The following is an 18795-nucleotide window of genomic DNA, read 5'->3' on the forward strand; positions in this document are numbered from 1 at the left end:
TTTATCTTCACGTATCCTATTACAGTAATTCCTAAAAACCCTCTACTGAGAACCCTTTCGAGGATGATGTTCTCACCCCCCTACATTTTTCCCCTTTCAGGATATGGCGCAGAAGTCACGAAGAGTTTATTTAGTTGTTGTTGAAATGCTCTGTATTATTTTAGTTATGGTTTACTGCACCCTCGCCTTTATCTTGATATGTTCTGTAAGAGGGATAGGAATTGTATTGGATAATGCTTATAATATTATCTATGTATATAAGTGTATATATGTATGTACCCTTTATGAGTTTTTGTAAGTTGTATGGTATTTATGGACGTACGTTATCGAACGAAAGTATTTTTGGGAGCGGTATTGCGGTTTAAAGTTTTAAATAGGCTCATATTTTAGTATTAAATAATATAAGTATCGTCGTAATGTCCGAGCTATCAGAGTAGCACAGCCGGAAGTGCGAGCTTTGGTAGTTAGGGTGTTACATTTTTCCTCAACAATATCAAAATTTTAAAATACTATTGGTTACAAATTTTCATTTTTGATTTTTTTTTCATTTTTTATTTTTCACAGTAAACAAGTATATATGTTTTAATCATGTTCTTCTTTCTGCCCCTCTATATTCCTTTGCTTTTTTTTTCATGACATATTTCTTTTTTTTATCATTAATTATTCTCCATAATTAGAGACACAATATTTTGTTTCATACATCGTATTTATGGGTCAACAATAAAAAATAAAAGAGTTTGTCCATAACCAAAACTATTAAATTAACATTATTAAATTTTAGAGTGTTGCTACATATACAAGTCTTTTTTTGGTATAAAAGTTCATACAAGTTGGCTTAAATCCAACAAAAATAATTTTCAATTTAGATTGCGTGTAAACACGCGCTTCCCTGACTCTTGAATAGCGCAAACAGTTCTTCTCTCTCAATCAAAACTGCAATGCTCAAAATTCAAACAAGGATCAAAATTTCTCAAAATTGTCGCAAAAAGTAAAGGAAGTTGTGAAGCTGAATTCGAAAAGTATTATGAGAAAATGAAACAAGAAGATAAAGAAGAAGAAGCAAAAGAAGATGCGGATAAGGAAGAGGAAGAGTTTTGAATTATACAGAACTTATCAGTACACATACACCGAAAATTCTTAAACAATACACTTTAATATCTTCGTGTTACACCGAAATTTGCTGCAAATACAAAAAAATATTTCCTCTAATGCTGCATTTTTTCTTCTTCTTCTTTTCGTTATTTTTTTCTTTCTTTTAGTTGAATGAATGTAAGTTCATTCTCTTCCAGGTAAGTTTGCAGCATTACGTATTTCTTATTCTTCTTTGTTTGATTTTTTTATTTTTATTTTTGTTAATAGAGTAAAATAAGAAGAAACTTGAGAAGGTAAAACAAAAAGAAAAAGATGAATAAGAAAAAGAGAAAAAGAAGATGGTGATGATGATGAAAAAAAGGAAGAAGAAGCAGTAGAAGATGAAGAGGAGGAAGAGGAAGAGTTTTGAATTATGCAGAACTTATCAGTACAAAAACACTAAAAATTCTTAAACAATACACTTAAATATCTTCGTGTTACACCGAAATTTGCTGCAAATACAGAAAAATATTTCCTCTAATGCTGCATTTTTCTTCTTTTTTTTTTCTTATTTCTTTCTTTCTTTTAGTTGAATGAATGTAAATTCATCCTCTTCTAAGTAATTTTGTAGTATTACGTGTTTCTTCTTCTACTTGAGAAGATAATACAAGAATAAAAAAAATAAGAAAACAAAAGATGATGATGATGATGATGATGATGATGATGATGAAAAAGAAGAAGAAGAAGTAACACAAGAAGAGGAGGAGGGAGAAGAATAGTTTTGAATTATGCAGAACTTATCAGCATACATACACCGAAAATTCTTAAACAATACAATTAAATATCTTCGTGTTACACTGAAATTTGCTGCAAATGCAAAAAAATATTTTCTTTAATGCAGAACTCTTATATTACATTCAATTCAAACCATCAACGATGAACAATAATTTTCACAAACAAAAACAATATTATTCACCTACATAATCATAAACTACTAATGAAAACATTAATTAGAATCGAACCACACCTCAGCCACTTGATTGGATTCAAAACAATAATCAACTTCGTTCTGATTCAATTGATAATCTAAACTTGAATTATTCACTATCTTCAATAACGAGATAACTGTTTAAAATTGATTTTAGAGCTTGATTTCAAAAACATAGAGAACAAACGAAGAGAAACACAGAGAACACAGAGATGGAAGAGAACATAGATTGAAAATATTGAGAAAATTTGAAAACGGAAATGAAATCCTTTCAAAAAAGGTAGTTATATATTTGCGCGTTGATTGAAAAGTTGGTTAGATAGTGGTAGGTGAAGTGAATTAGGTTAAAAAGACTTGTATGGACTTGTATGGAATAACGACTTGTATGTAGAGAATATTTATAAATTTTGAAACTTGCGCAATATCAATTTCAAAACCATTCTTGGGTTGATCTGCCTCAATTTTATGATCCTCTGACCCTCTAAATATTCTTCTTTTTCTTTTACGAAATCCATCTCTAAAACAATTTTGATGTGTTAGGCTAAATTTGCTTCTACAAAAGATTCAGATTTTCAAAATCAAATAATGAATGTTAAAAATTAGTTTAGATTGTCCCTCCTCTTGCTAACACACATAAATGGGAGTACTTACAATGAAAGTATAAAATTACAGACAAATAAGAACAATTAAAAAAATAAAGATAGATTTATAAAATATAATGTTTTATGTTTTGAATGTGAAATTATTAAAATTTTAAGATGTAAATGGAAAATTATTCATTGAATTTTACTATCTAATAACAATCAATTATTAATTAATAAATACTCAATTTCTCCTTAAAATTTTAAGATGAGTAATAAATTGATAAATTGAAAGCAAATGAATAAACAAAGGAAGAAAAAGAAAGAAATATCAAACAAAATCTGAAATAATTATCACACTATATATGTTTCTTTTTTATTTTTTTCCATTCTTTTTAACAATTTATATACATGCACTCTTCCAATTTTTTCGTCCATATATAACATTTCTCTTTATTTCCTTCATGATTTTTCCTTTTAGATAGATATGTATAAAAAATTTTATCAATCTCTTTCTAGAAAGTCAATTTGAATTTAATTTCTCTTTAATATGCTAGTTAATGATAGCTATTATTTTTTAATCATTTATTGTGTATTTCATTTTTTTTTCCTTTGCTCAGTCAAATATGTATTATCTCTCCATATATTTTAAAATTTTAAAGTATCTATGCATATCGATTCAAATATTGTCTATCTACATTTTATATAAATCTGACTCAAGGAAATAATTAGCTTATCAAATATCAATTCTCTCTAATAGTGTGCTTCCGTAGCAATGATATATATATTTTTTCATTCAGGGGCTTATATATCAACTAACATTCATCACATACACTAGTCAAATTTAATTAATTCAATAATTTTTTGGTTTTTCAGATCCAATTTTTGTTTTGGCCAGATAATAATCATGTCTTGTTTCTGTCATTCTCTTTTTTACCAATTCTTTGTGTGTTACCTGTGTGTTTTGAAGTTCTACTGAAAGGCATATATATAGTTAATACGAGGATGAATTTCTAATCGAATTAGTTGTTAGATTTTAAGATTTTGGTATAAATTTTGAAACTTTAGAATATATTAGGGCAAGATTTATATTCTACCCTCAGTTTCTTGTTTCCTTGCTTTGGGGTATGTAAGAGAAAAGATGTGATTACAGAATAAGAAAAAAAGTATTTTTAAAAAAAATAAAAGTATTTTCTATTTTTGGGTTATTTTTTGCTAGAGCTTTTCTGTGCAGTACTACTACCATCCACGTTTACTGTCACTATCATCACAAAGTTTCACCACCGCTGCCATCACAGGTAAGTGAGGATTTAGGTTCTTAATTTTCTAAATTAGGGTTCAATAATTTTAAATTAAGATCTTTAATAATTTTAAATTAGGGTTTAATGATTCTTGAAGACAGACTCTTTCTATTTTTTTTGTTTGTTGTTGTTGAATTTAAAGAAAAAATCTTTTATTGCTATGGTTAAATTTAAAGGATTTAAAGTATACTATTGTTGAATTTAAAGAATTTAAAATCAAGTATTATTAATGGCGGTGATGACTAACGATGATAAAAAGAGAGGTAATAGTGTGGTGGTGATGACAGAATTATTTCTGTCATTTAAAATATTATTGTGTTAAAAAAATAATTTTAATACTTAATTTAATTTTAGGGACTATTTTAAACCAAAAAATAGTTAAAGATGATTTTTATTTTAATTCCAAATTTTAAGAACCAAAATAATACTTATCCTATTAAATTATTATTGTAACATTTGTTATTTGAAAACGTACATGATTCAACTCTCTCGTTTGTGTTTTAATGCATTGAAATATATAGCTTCTGGATTTTATTAGAAAAGTATGAACTGATGGAGGTTGAGGATGGACTCATCACCAACAAGTAAGAATGAGAAGATGGATGAACACTTGGAGATTAGATGCAAAAGTAGAAAGCTTGAAACTTCTGAATTCTACACAACAAACAATAGGAGTTGTTCCATAATTTTACTTTCTGACGATTCCGAAGGAAATAATGATGATGACCACGCAACATCAAAGACAAACGTATATAAGTTTTCTTTAATTTCACCCAATATAATTTTTTTGTGGCATGCGTATATATAGTTTTCTTTAGTTTATGCACACATTGGTTTTTTTAATATTATTGTGTTTTGTCATGAATCATGAATGACAAAGTAAGTGAAATATCTTTTGATTCATAATATACACGAGAAATTCTTTTAATTTGTTGTAAAAGCATGCTGTTTGTTTTCTCTAAATGTTCCTTTATTTTAGTTATGCCATTTATAATTTTATTTTTAATTTAATCTTTCTCGAGTTCTGAAACGTTATTCATTCTATTTCACTTGAAGTCTATTTTTGAAGAAGACTGGAAAGGTGAAACTTGCTCTGATGATGATCTACACGAGCCTATAGTGAAGCTAAAGAGGCCTAAGAAGAAAATTAGATTAGCTAAAGATAGTAAGGTATGTTTTTAATATGACATTTATTTGGACCTTTACATGTATATATGTCATTCATTAACTTAAAAGTGAAGCCAAAAGTTTTTGTTTTGAATGTTAATACTATTTTTTTTAAGAAATATTTGAACGTATTTCTGTCCCTTTTCACAAATAATAATGCGATTACTAAAAAGAATGGGCACTCGGACCCTAATGTTATTTTGAGATAATATGAACTCTATTAGAAAATCCTTCGAATAACAATGATTTTGTTGTGGGAGAGAAGAGGAGTTATTTGTAATTTTTTGAGATTTTAAACTCTTAAAAATTGTTAATAAGTTTATTTTTAAAAAATTTTTTATTGGTGATAGTCAAATAAAAAAAATTTATTTCCAAGAATATATAATGTCCCAAGAAGAAAAAGTAATTGTAGTACAAAGATATTTCAAAAACAAAGATAACATTGTACAATGCAAGAAAAGAGCGAGAAGAATGACGATGCTGATAGTGTTAGTGTTGCTGTTGATAATAGTAGTTGAGATAATAATAGTAATAAAATATGATTGTCCAATAGAAGTAATAGAAATAAAAATATAATTATAAATATAATGATGAGAACAAAAAAAATAGTGATAGTAATAGTAGTAGTTAGTCCTATTATTTAAAAAAAATTTTGTGAAGATTAAAACTCCTCACAATTACAAATAAAATTTTTAAAAATTAATTTCGATTACTATTTAATGAATGTTTATTAAAAAAATTGTATCGTCTCAAAATATTAATGTTTGAGTTAAAATGTCCCTTTTTGTTTTATATGGAATCGCATTATTTTTCATAAAAATAGATAAAATAAAATTAGATTGAGTATTTATTCCATATAAAACTAATAATCAGAGTCATATGTCCTTGATTGGAGTATAAATTTTGTGATCTTTTACATCCTATATTATGCCATGAATAACTGAAGCTCTCTTCGAGATTTTTATCATAATAAAATGTAGGTTAAATGACTTTCATAAACCAAAAGTTATGCCAAATTTACGTGTATTTTCGAAATCAAAAAACATTACATAGATATTTTATTGTATATTCTTATATAAATCGAATTCATTGAATTTGAAAAGTTTGACAGTACTAAATCGAATTTAATTTATTCGAATTAGTTGATTTAGGATTTACATGTAAATCGAATTAAATGAATTTGAATTAGGCTAACTAACACTAAATCGAATCAATACATTTCGAATTATGTTGGTCACTACTAAATCGAATAAAACGATTTCGATTTAGTCCCTTAGTAAATCGAATGAATTGAAGTCGATTTACAATGGACTGCGAATCAATGGACTTCGAATTGTGCTCATAGTAAATCGAAACAAGTGATTTCGATTCATCACCAATATAAATCGAATATAATGGCTTCGATTTACAGCCATTGTGAGTTTGTAGTAAATCGAACCTAATAAGTTCAATTTACTTGCATTAGGCTTATATATAGAATTCGAATTCAACTTATTCAAATCACAAACCACTATCACCCAACCCCACCACATACAAACCTCCTTGAGAATTTTGGAAAGAAACCCTACAAAATTTAAATCTGAACACATGAAGGATGATCCAGATTGTATCTATCGGTTGGATGGAGTCGCGCATATTGCTGGTACCATTTATAAAGAGGTTAGTGAATGAATTTTTTTTTCAGCATGATTTAATCATGCTAGTAATGTTAACATGCTTCTGCTAGTAGTTGTTTAAAGTCATTAGTTAGGAATTAGAGAAATAATTTTTTTCAATATAAACGCTGGTTAGAAGTAGTAAGTTAATAGTTGGTTGGATTTTGAGAACTTAAAATAGTATCTAAAAATGTCAATTAGAGTAATGATTGTAGGCTTTGTTAAATTTTTTAAGTTATTAATTTTATATTCAACAAGAAATGCTTTAGGATTAGGATTCACTTTAATTCAACTGTTGTAGTCATGATGCTAATTGAGTATTGCAATATATTTTATACATTAAAGATAAATTTTTTTTCAAAGTAGTCATGTGTTAAGCCTATTTAGTTTTAGCATTTTCTATTTTGTTTGAACGTGTAAGATTATATTTGTTTGGGTTAATTTTTTTTGTTTGGAATTTGGTCATGCATTATTTAGTGTTTTGTGATGGTTCCTATGAACAATTTTTTCATGGTACTTGTAAACGATTTTTATAAATTAGGCTGTGCAATGTTTAGGTTTTTTTATAACTTTTTTAATAGAACACTGTTTGTTATGGTTGTTATAAATAATTTTCTACCATTGTGCAGCCCCATCGATGTGTCATCAATATGAGAAGATAACATGGTATACCCTTAGATGATAGGATCGTGTCGTACTTGCAGATGGCCGGTTTATACCATTTTGAAAGGCTGAACGAGATTTGATTTAGATTGGATGAGCCATTAGTGAGTGTATTCGTGGAGAGATGGCGTCCGGAGACGCATACTTTTCACATGCCGTTCGAAGAGTGCATGATCACGCTGTAGGATGTAGCGTACCAGTTAGGACTCCCAATCCACAGTCAGTATGTTAGCGGATGCCTAACGGACTTTAAGCGACATATTGAGGGGTGGCCTCCCAGCGTGGTTTAGGGAGCTGTTGGGTGTTTTACCTCCCACAAACTGCATCGACAAGTTCAGGTGAAGTGAACTTCGATGCAAGAGACATTTAGTGAGTTTTCGTAGGCTTCAGAGGATGATACAGTTAGGAGGTATGCCTGGCTGTATATCATGATGCTCTTATCGACACAGCTATTCGGTGATAAGTCTAGTACACGTCTTCACATTCGCTGACTACCCTATCATCAGCAATTGTGGCGGGCTCCACATCATTATTATCATCATCATGTAGTACATCCTCGACATCATCCGGTACTCTACCCTCTCTGAAAACTGGGACAATAACAGGAGCACCGGCCATCGCAATTGCAAGTTCACCCAAGGGTCGAGTATCATCTATTTCTCTATCACGACTGCGGTTTAGATCAGGTACAAATGATGGAAATGCAACTAAAACTGCCTCATGTGCAATCACCGGCACAACTGACAAGACACCAAGAGGCATTGAACTAGAGCAGGCTGACATTACTGAAAACTGAAGATTCCGGTTCAAACCGCCTAAACTACAGACCAAATCCACAAGCTTCGCCAACAACTTAGGGGTCTTCACCTCGGAAAACTGACGACGGCAATGGAATAGAACCTGCAAATCTTCGTCACTACCTATGACGAATGAATCGTACTTCACATCATCACGCAACACAAAATCGGGATTTTGTAGAATAACTTCTCCACCCGTTTCACGATATGCAACTCTAGTTTTTTTAATATAGTATTCTAAAACTCGGTGAAATTTGTCGAAGGTTTGAGAAAAACACTCAGTGGCTCCTTAGCAATAAATGTAATTCTTGATCACGTTTTCTTCTTAATCGACCCTTTATAGTGCACCAAAACTAAAAAACTCTCATCATTAGCAATTGTGAGTCCCACTATAGTGAGAAATTCATATTCATCTCTTATTTATATACGTTAAGAATTTACTAAATCGAATTTACTCCTTTCGATTTACACATATAGCAGATTTAGTAAATCGAACTTATTGGACTCGATTTAGCATTAGCTCCTACTTAGTGTAAATCGACTTCAATTTATTCGATTTACTAAGTGGCTAAATCGAAATCTTTTGATTCGATTTAGTAGTGGCCAACGTAATTTGAATTCATTGAATTCGATTTATGTGTAAACCCCAAATCAACAAATTCGAATTAATTAGATTTGATTTAGTACTATCAGGTCTAATTCAAATTCAATGAATTCGATTTACATAAGAATATGCAACAAGATATCCACGTAACATTTTTTGATTTGGAAGATACACATAAATTTGGCATAATTTTGGTTTATAAAGGTCATTTACCCTAAAATTAAATATAACTTAAGCTAGGGCTTGATCAGGCTTTTGTAATACTTATTATACTAAGAATATATTCAATTTATCTTTCTTTCATTTTATTTTTTACAAATTTGTATATATTTTTAATTCAAAAATACTATTTAGACATTAACTATTAATTATTAAATCAGTTATCATATATTTATTTATGTTAATTAGTCATCATATATTTATTTATAAGGTAAATGCTATCCTACCCTCTCTAAAGTAACATGTAAGTTACCCTCTCTGATGTGTTACATTTTAATTGGGTGTTTATTTTAACCTGAGTTACCTTCTCCACTCTTTCGTCGTCGTTGCGCCTCCCAAGCATCACCGTCTCATTGGTGTTTTGTTTTTTCTTCCCAAATCATTCTTCTAGAAAAGGTACTTTAACTCTCTCTAACTGTGTTTACTCCTCCCCACTCCTTCGTCGTCCTCATTACACCTCTCAAGCATTACCGTCTCATTGGATGTCTTATTTTCTCTTCCCAAATCATTCTTCCAGTACTCCAACTCTCTCTAATTGCGTTTACTCCTCCACATTGTACTCCTTCATCATCGTCGTCGTTATGCCTCCCAAGGATCACCATCTCATTGGGTGTCTTGTTTTCTCTTCCCAAATCATCTTTCTAGAAAAGGTACTCCAACTCTCTCTGATTGCGCTCTCCACTCCTTTGTCGTCGTAGTTGTGTCTTCTAAGTATCACTGTCTTATTGGGTATTCCATTTTCTTATTCTGTCAGGTCGTCACTATCTTCTAATATATTATTAACTCTCGTTAGATTAAAATAACTCAGGTTAAAATAAACACTCAATTAAAATATGAAAGGATAACTTACATGTTATTTTAGAGAGGGTAGAGTAGCATTCACCTATTTATAAATATATGTCATATTTAATTTATTTTTAGATATATTTTAAATACATATTTTATATGAATGATTGATTTAGTTATTAATTTTTAATATGTAGATAACATTTTTGATACAAAGTATGATTGTTTCTAATTAGAAAACAAAGAAGTTAGAAAAGTAAGTAGAAGTAACATATTAATGATGGCATGCATGCAATAAGATAAAATGAACGATGAAAACCTAAGTCAGTATGGATAAATATTTTTCAACTAGATCCTTCAATTTATTACTTTTGGTCCGATTATATTGTTTTCTGGTATTTTGCAAAAGATCTTGCTTTTATTGTTTCCTATGCTAATTTATGTTTTTCAAGAAGCATAATTACCAGCCGAGTAATGCACTAGTTGAAATTAAAGTGCAAGAGGTAGCTACAGCTTCTAATGTAGACATGGTTCGTGATATCAGCAGAAAAGATATGGTCAATAAATCCAATGGTCAAGACCTTAAGATGCCTAGGTATATACCCCTTTCATGAACTTGATTAATTATCCTTATTTATGTACGAACCTTTTTTCTTTCAACAATTTTGATATACTTGGGAAATTAATTGCTCTCTTTTCCTTCTAGCCTTAGGTTTAATTTTCTTCAGTTTTATTTTTTTGTAGATAAATTTATCAACACTCTAAATATTTCTAAGTAAAAATGATAATTTATTGTTATCTAAATCAATTTCTATATCATTACAAAAAAAAGTGGTGATGCGTCTTTCTTAATTGTTTTTACATGTATTTTTATTCAAAAATAAATACAGATCATACATTTTGCTTATAGTGGTATTTAAAAATTGTCTTAAACATAAAAATAGATATAATAAGTACATAAATGTTTTAGAACAACAGATTAAATTTTTATATTTTTGTAGCGGGGGATAAAGGAGGTAGAGGTGGAGATGATGGTGATGCTGATATTTTTCTGTATATTGGTGGGGTTTTGAAAAGAGAAGATTTAAAAGAGAAAAATGAAATGATTTAGAAAAGAGAGGGATGATGAATGAATTTAGGAGTAAGATTAAAAAGCACTAATTGACTAATTGTTGAATGTAAAGATTAGTTGAAAGAGTAAAATTGAAATTTATAACAAATATTTGAAATAAAATTAAAACAAATTAAATGTTGAAGGTATTTTGAAATTTTTAATGAAGATTAAAGACAAAAACCAAACTTTATCAAAAAATAAAACATTTTGATCCTATGATCTCCAATTACTAAAGGTATTATTAAACACACTTTTTTTCCTTCTCTATATATATCCGTCTTTGCATAATATTTTACTATCTCAAATTTGTGTCTTAGTTTCCAAACACTATATTCCACTGCTCTATATATTGACCTACATTTACACAAAAATCTTGTTTTACATATAACCCAACTTCTTTTGAATTAACTTATATATTTGTTATCAATAATGAAACTTTTGTTTATTTAGTTTAAGTTAGCTATGAAACATATCCAATAATCTAATTAGAGTTTAAATCAAGAAACTTTGGCAAGTATATTAACGAAATATTTGATGTTGTTATCAGAAAAAATAACGCTACTTGCGAAAAGTCTATAAAAGAGCCTCAGGAGAAGCTAGTAGCAGAGGTAAGTTAATATTGTAATATGGGACGAAAAGTACTAGAAATTGAAATTTTAGTGTTAAAAAAGGAGAATTTACTGTAAATCAAAAGTAAAAAAAAGTTTAGTTACCTAACATTTTTATCATAAGCCAAGATCATTATGCTCTATTTTCATTTCATAAATAGTTTTATTTTCACTTATACGATTACTAACATGTTTGTCCAATTAAAATGCCACTGCAATGCGGCATTCATATCCTACAAAAACTGCATTCGGCCAACTCAGAAAGGAGAAATAGTAATATTTAACTTGTATATAACTTCTAATTTAAAAATCTACGTATATACTAAAAATTAATTACTAAATTATTTATTATTTATTTATTTATAAATACATATAATATTTAATTTATTTTTAAAATATATTTTATATTTTTATATACATTTTATATTAATAACTGATTTAGTTATTTATATTTAGTGTGCACGTAATATTTTAATACAGTTTCTAATTAGAAAATAAAAAAGTTAGAAAAGTAAGTAGAAATAACATATTAATGATGAAATGCATGCAATAAGATAAAATGAATGATGAAAACCTAAGTCAGTATGGGTGAATATTTTTCTCCTATATCCTTCAATCTATTACTTCTAGCCCGATTATATTTGTTTCCTGGTATTTTGCAAAAGATCTTGTTTTTATTGTTTCCTATACTAATTTATGTTTTCCATGAAGCATAATTACCAGTCCAGTAATGCACTAGTTGAAATTAAAGTGCAAGAGGCAGCTACAACTTCTAATGTAGACGTGATTCGTGATGTCATCGAAAAAGATATGCTCAATAAATCCAACGGTCAAGACCTTAAGATGCTTAGGTATATACCCCTTTTTATGAGCTTAATTAGTTATCCTTATTTATATCCGAACTTTTCTCTTTCCACAATTTTTATATACTTCCAAAATTAATTGCTTTTTTGGTTCCTTGTAGCCCTAGGTCTAATATTCCTTCATTTACTCATCACCCATTTGAACACATAGTATTTGCTGTATATAGATTTTGGTAAAGAAAAAGCATATAGGACTAAATTTTAGTTAATCAATACTAATTAACTTTAGAATTTATGGTACTGGGTTACGGGTTTAATTAGCTCGCTCTATTGACCAACATTTACACAAAAGTTTGTGTTACGTAATCCAATCTTCTTTTCAATTGTAACTTAAATTCATTATGAAACTTTTGTTTATTTAGTTTAAGCTATGATAGGAATTATGTTGGGGATTAGGGGTTATATCACAATAGATAAGGATTATTCAGTAAAGGACATACTCAAAGACGCAGCAGAAACATATAAGATAAATAAAGGTTTTTTTTATTAGACCTCTAAAATATCTGTTTTTAGCAACCTAGATCACCGGAAAGAGTTCCTTACTAGACCTTCAAAAAATTTGTCCTTGACAACCTAGATCAGAGGAATAAAAGCTGAAAGAACCATCACGTAGATCATCTTAGTGTTGGATCCTTTAATCTTCCTCATACAACAAGCAAAGCAAATCACTTATCTCACTTCTCACACAATAAACTTGCTTATAAGTAACTAAAATTTATTCCTCAAAAAGTTGTGTAAATTGTCTCACCAAAGGTGTTTAAATAGGCACCTAACAAACTAACTAAAAGATAAGATAAGATAACTTAATGTAAATCAGATTTGATCTTACTGGATTAGATCAGATTTGATTTAAATTTTAAAATCCTAAAGATATGATAACTAATTTAAATCAGATTTGATCTTATTAGATTAGATCAGATTTGATTTAAATTTAAAATCCCTAAAAGTACTACTAAGAAAATCAAAAGTAAATCAAATCTTCCAACAAACTCTAACAACAAAACAAACCAAAATAAATGTCCAAAATAAATTATGTCTCCCATTGAATTTGAAAAGCATTATTGGACTTCTTGCTATCCTGACTTAGCCCAATGGGCCTTGCCCATTCTTCCTTGATTAAAACTTGATGTAACTCCATATGCATAAGTGCTGCCAAGTTTTCAAAATTCTCCTTGAGCTTCTTTGCACGTGCTCTAGTGATGGGGCCCTCTGGAAGTGTGAAATTTTCATTCTACTCTTTTTCCTTAGAATGCCCCAATTGTCCTTCCGAGCATGTATCATTCCCTCATTTCTCAAAAAGATTCGTCCTCGAATCTGTGTCCATATCAAAAGGAGAGAGATCAGAAACATTGAAGGTAGAAGAGATATTATACTCACCTGGTAGGTCAATCTTGTAGGCGCTGTCATTGATCTTCTCAAGAACTTGGAACGGGCCATCCCCTCTAGCATCAAGTTTAGACTTCCTCTGAGTAGAAAATCTCTCCTTCCTCAAATGTACCCAAACCCAATCTCCTGGTTCGAAAACTATATGCTTTCGACTCTTGTTAATCCTTTCAGCCGTGGTCTTGTTCTTCTTCTCAATTAGGTCACGAGTCTTTGCATGTATTGCTTTAACCTTCTCAACCTTACTTGCTCTATCTAAGCTAATAAGATCACTCAAAGGTAAAGGCATTAAATCCAAGACAGTTAGAGGATTAAAACCATAGACAAGTTCAAAGGGCGAAAAACCAGTGGAAGAATGGATTGTCTTGTTATAAGCAAACTCAATAAAAGGTAAACAATCTTCTCAGCTTTTCAAATTCTTACCAACAACAGCACGCAACAAGGTTTTCAATGTCCTATTTATCACTTCAGTTTGACCGTCCGTTTGAGGATGACAAGTAGTTGAGTATAACAATTTTGTTCCCAACTTACTCCACAAAATTTTCCAAAAGTGACTTAAGAATTTAACATCACGATCAGAAACAATAGTTTAGGGAACACCTTGTAAGTGCACAACTTCTCTAAAGAATAGGTCAGCAATATTTGTGGCATCATCAGTTTTATGACAAGAAATGAAATGAGCCATTTTACTAAATCTATCTACCACAACAAAAATGCTATCTCAACCTCTCCTAGTTCTAGGCAAATCAAGAACAAAATCCATAGAAATATCAACCCATAGATGCACAGGAACAGGTAAAGGAGTATACAAACCATGTGGTAAAGACTTAGATTTAGCTTGTTTACATGCAACGCATTTAGCACAAAATTTTTCGACATCTTTACGCATGTGGGGCCAGTAAAACTGCTCAGATAAAATATCCAAAGTCTTATGCACACTAAAATGACCCATCAAACCCTCACCATGTGATTCTAGAACAAGTAGCTCCTTAATAGAACAAGTAGGTACACAAATTCTATTACCCCGAAAAAGAAAATCATCATGCTTATAGAATTTGTTATGTGCACCATGTTCACATGCAGCATAGATAGAGGCAAAAGCAAAATCAGTTGCATACAATTCCATCATACACTCAAAACCCAATAGCTTAGAAGTAAGGGTTGTGATTAAGGAATACCTTCTAGATAATGCATTAGCAACCACATTCTCCTTACCTTGTTTATAGGCGATTACGTATGGAAAGGATTCAAGGAATTCTATCCAATTTGCATGTCTCTTATTCAGTTTTTCTTGGCCCTTCAAGTGTTTAAGAGATTCATGGTCAGTATGTACCACAAATTTTTTAGGTAGCAAATAATGCTGCCACACTTCCAAAACTCTCACCAAAGTATAAAGCTCCTTATCATAAGTTGAGTAGTTGAGACGGGCTCCATTCAACTTCTCACTGAAATAGGCGATTGCTCGCTTTTTCTGCATCAAAACATATGATAACTAATTTAAATTTTAAAATCCTAAAGATATGATAACTAATTTAAATCAGATTTGATCTTATTAGATTAGATCGGATTTGATTTAAATTTAAAATCCCTAAAAATACTACTAAACAAATTAAAAGTAAATCAAATCTTCCAACAAATTCTAACAACAAAACAAACTAAAATAAATGCCTAAAATTAAAAAATTAATAATAAATTATGTCTCCCATTAAATTTAAAAAGTATTATTAAATTTCTTGTTGTTTTGATTTAGCCCAATAGACCTTGTCTATTTTTCTTTAGTTAGAACTTGATGTAACTCTATATACATAAGCGTCGTCAAATTTTTAAATCTCTCCTTAAACTTCTTTACACGTGCTCTAGTGATGGAGCCATCTAAAAATATAAAATTTCCATTATGCGTTTTTACCTTAAAATGCCTCTATTATCTTTCCGAGCATGTATCAAGCTAGCTATGAAACATGTCCAGTAATCTAATTAGAGTTTCAATAAAAAACGTTGGCATGTGTATTAACGAAATATTTGATGCTGTTATCAGGGAAAATAGCACTGCTTACGAGAAGTCTATAAAAGAGCCTCAGGAGAAGCTAGTAGCTGAGGTAAGTTAATATTATAATATATATGTGACAAAAAATACTAGAAACTAAAATTTTAGTGTAAAAAAATAAAGAATAATTGACTATAAATCAAAAGTAAGAAAAAAAAAAAGTTGTTTACCTTAACATTCCTGTTATCAGCCACGCTCATTATGCTCTATTTTCATTTCATGATTAGTTTATTTTCACTTATATGATTACTAACATGTTTGTCCAATCAAAATGCCGCTGTAATACAGCATCGATATCCTACGGAATCTGCATTCGGCCAACCCAAAAAGGAGAAATAGTGAGTTAAATAACTTTAGTGTACCATTTGTGTGTCTATATATATATAATAATTATGGTAGCTATGAAATATGGTTAAAATTAAAGTTATATATTTTTTATTTTAATAATATTTTTTCATAATATTTTTTAAAATATATTATTAAATAATAAAAAATATTATTTTAATTTTAATAATATTTTTAAAATATTGTGATTATTATAATCACCATAACATAAACATATACTAAAATGATATATATATTATGTTAATGTATATATCATTAAACAACACTTTTTATAAAGTATTACTAAAAATATAAAAAATATAATTTAATTTTAACAATATTTACATAGTTATTATAACTATAGTACAAAAACATACTAGAATCTACTGTATAAGTATTTATATACAATCTTCACGTTGGAAAAAAGACAGTGTTTACCTTTTGGGATGTAGTGAAAAACTTCGTGCAAGACAGAAGGCAAGAATAATGGAAACAAAGAAAAGAAGGGAGAGTAATGGGAAAATGGGATTGAAGAACAAATGCGATGTTCCCCCTTTAAGTGCATTAGGAGTATTTATACCGAAGAAGAAAAATTCTTATGTTCAATTGAAGACCAAAAATGCTGAAAGGGCTGCATTATTGCAACCTCCTAAACACACTCTTGAAGGTAATGAACTACGAAAATAATACAGTGATATGATGATCAGATGAAAACATTTAATACATACATTGATAATTGTGACAGAGTCCTTAAATAATTAAATACTTAGCTTGGTAATAAGGTACAAATTAAAATTTTGCTAGTGTAGGTGGAGAGGCTGGAAATTCGTCTAGCATGAGTTTGATGAGTGGCAGGAATAAGACTACTCTTAACACATTGTCTCATTTAGAGGTACCATGATTTTTATTCCTTAATTAATTTTTTTTTAATAAAATCCTGACATTTACTAATTATATCTGTCATCATATTCGTATCATATATACATATATAATGTTAGAGAACTAACACTATAATAATAATCAATTTCAATTAATATGATAATAAATTATCAAACAAATTTATTATAAAATTTATTAAAGATAAATTTTTGTTGAGTTTAAATTTTAAATATTTTTTTAATTAAATTTTGAATATTTTTTAATAATTTTAGATATTTTTTTAAATTTAATATTAACTGCAATATTAATAGTAAGATGTTGGTTGCTAAATTTTCTTTAACTAATAGTATAAATAAAAGAAAAATTTAAGAGTAAGTAGAATTTATTGTTTTTAGCTATGAAGTACCGACACTTTGCTGAGTTACCGTGTTTGCGTGTCGAACACATTTTGGATACGTCACACACCGACACTTATCTGACACGCGTGTCTACTGTGTCCAACCGTGTCTTAATAAAAAAATAAAAAAATTTTCTCCAAACACGTTAGGATATACTTAAATACCATCACGTGTCAGCATGTTCAGTCTTATTTTTAATATATATTCTTAAAATAAATTTAGATATAGTATATATTATTATTTATTAAAATAAAAAATATTTTAAATGCTTGATATAATTAAAATAAGACATTAAAAATAAATAAAAAATAATTTATATTTTAAATATCATTGAGATTTATTTTAAAAATAGGGATAAGTATTATTTTGGTCCCTAACGTTGAGGGTCAGAATCGAAACCGTCCCCATCGTAATTTTGGATTTAGAATCATCCTTAACGCTTTTTTTTTCGTATTAAAATCGTCCTTTTAACTTTTTCTGGACAAAAATACCCTCCACTACTACCGACATCTTTACCTCCATCACCAGCACCAGCACCAACACCAGCACCAGCACCAACACCAACAAGAATAACAACATCAAGCACAAAGCAGAAACAGATGCAGAAGTAAAAATTCAACAAATCAAGAAATCAGAAATTCAACAAATCAACACAAATTCAACACAAACAGAAGCAGATGCAGAAGAAGCAAATGCAGAAGAAGAAGGAGCAGATGCAGAAACCGAAGCAGGACCACCAGCAGCTCGTGGGCGACGGAGCGACGGCGGTTGAGTAGTACGGCGGTGGCAGGAGCATGCATGAACGGCAGCGACGCACTCCACGGCTGGATAGATCGGCAGCTCAGGCTTCCCTTCCCGGCGACGCACTCCACGGCGGCAGCAGAAGCATGCATGAACGGCAGCGACATCTTTCTCTGTTCGCGGTTCTGGCTGCGGCTCGTGGGCGGACCGATGATGATGTAGGTGTCGGATGGTGGCGGCGGCTATGGCAGCGGCCTCCTTCCCTCCACCGGTGCTCCCTCTCTCTTTCTCAGATCTCCTCTCTCGCTGCTCGTGCTCGGTGGCGAAGGACCCAAAGGCGGCGGTGATGGCAAGAAGCGACGGTGGAGACCCGCGGTGAAGGCGATGGCCTCCTCCCCTCCCTCCTTCGCATTTCCTTCCCCCCACCCACCCCCCAACAAAAACGCGTTTCCTTCCCTCTCCCTCCTCCCAAAACGTGTTCTGTTTTTTATTTTTTTAAATTTTATATTTTTTTTATTAAAAAGAATGATTTTAATACGAGAAAAAACGTTAAGAATGATTCTAAATTCAAAATTACGGTGGAGATAGTTTCGATTCTGACCCTCAACA

At 30.2% G+C, this 18795-nt stretch overlaps 1 protein-coding gene across 1 annotated transcript; it reads left to right on the plus strand.

Annotated features, from left to right (window-relative positions):
- Positions 1–4539: 4539 nt before the first annotated feature.
- Positions 4540–12813, plus strand: LOC148549022 (uncharacterized). Its single transcript, XM_088495679.1, has 6 exons — positions 4540–4689; positions 4998–5111; positions 10285–10427; positions 11494–11554; positions 12266–12405; positions 12780–12813. The coding sequence occupies exons 1-6, from the start codon at positions 4540–4542 to the stop codon at positions 12811–12813; spliced, it is 642 nt and encodes a 213-aa protein (XP_088351805.1).
- Positions 12814–18795: the final 5982 nt, after the last annotated feature.

This window comes from Arachis ipaensis, chromosome B8 (assembly GCF_059453495.1).
Source record: "Arachis ipaensis isolate K30076 ecotype BB chromosome B8, ASM5945349v1, whole genome shotgun sequence".
Classification (NCBI taxonomy): Eukaryota; Viridiplantae; Streptophyta; class Magnoliopsida; order Fabales; family Fabaceae; genus Arachis; species Arachis ipaensis.

Bases quoted from the DNA above. Each gene is read 5' to 3' on its own strand.
- LOC148549022 (XM_088495679.1), top strand. From the start codon at position 4,540: ATGGATGAACACTTGGAGATTAGATGCAAAAGTAGAAAGCTTGAAACT. The intron at 5,112-10,284 runs GTATGTTTTTAA...ATGTTTTTCAAG, and splicing joins GATTAGCTAAAGATAGTAAG to AAGCATAATTACCAGCCGAG. The intron at 11,555-12,265 runs GTAAGTTAATAT...TTTTCCATGAAG, and splicing joins AGGAGAAGCTAGTAGCAGAG to CATAATTACCAGTCCAGTAA.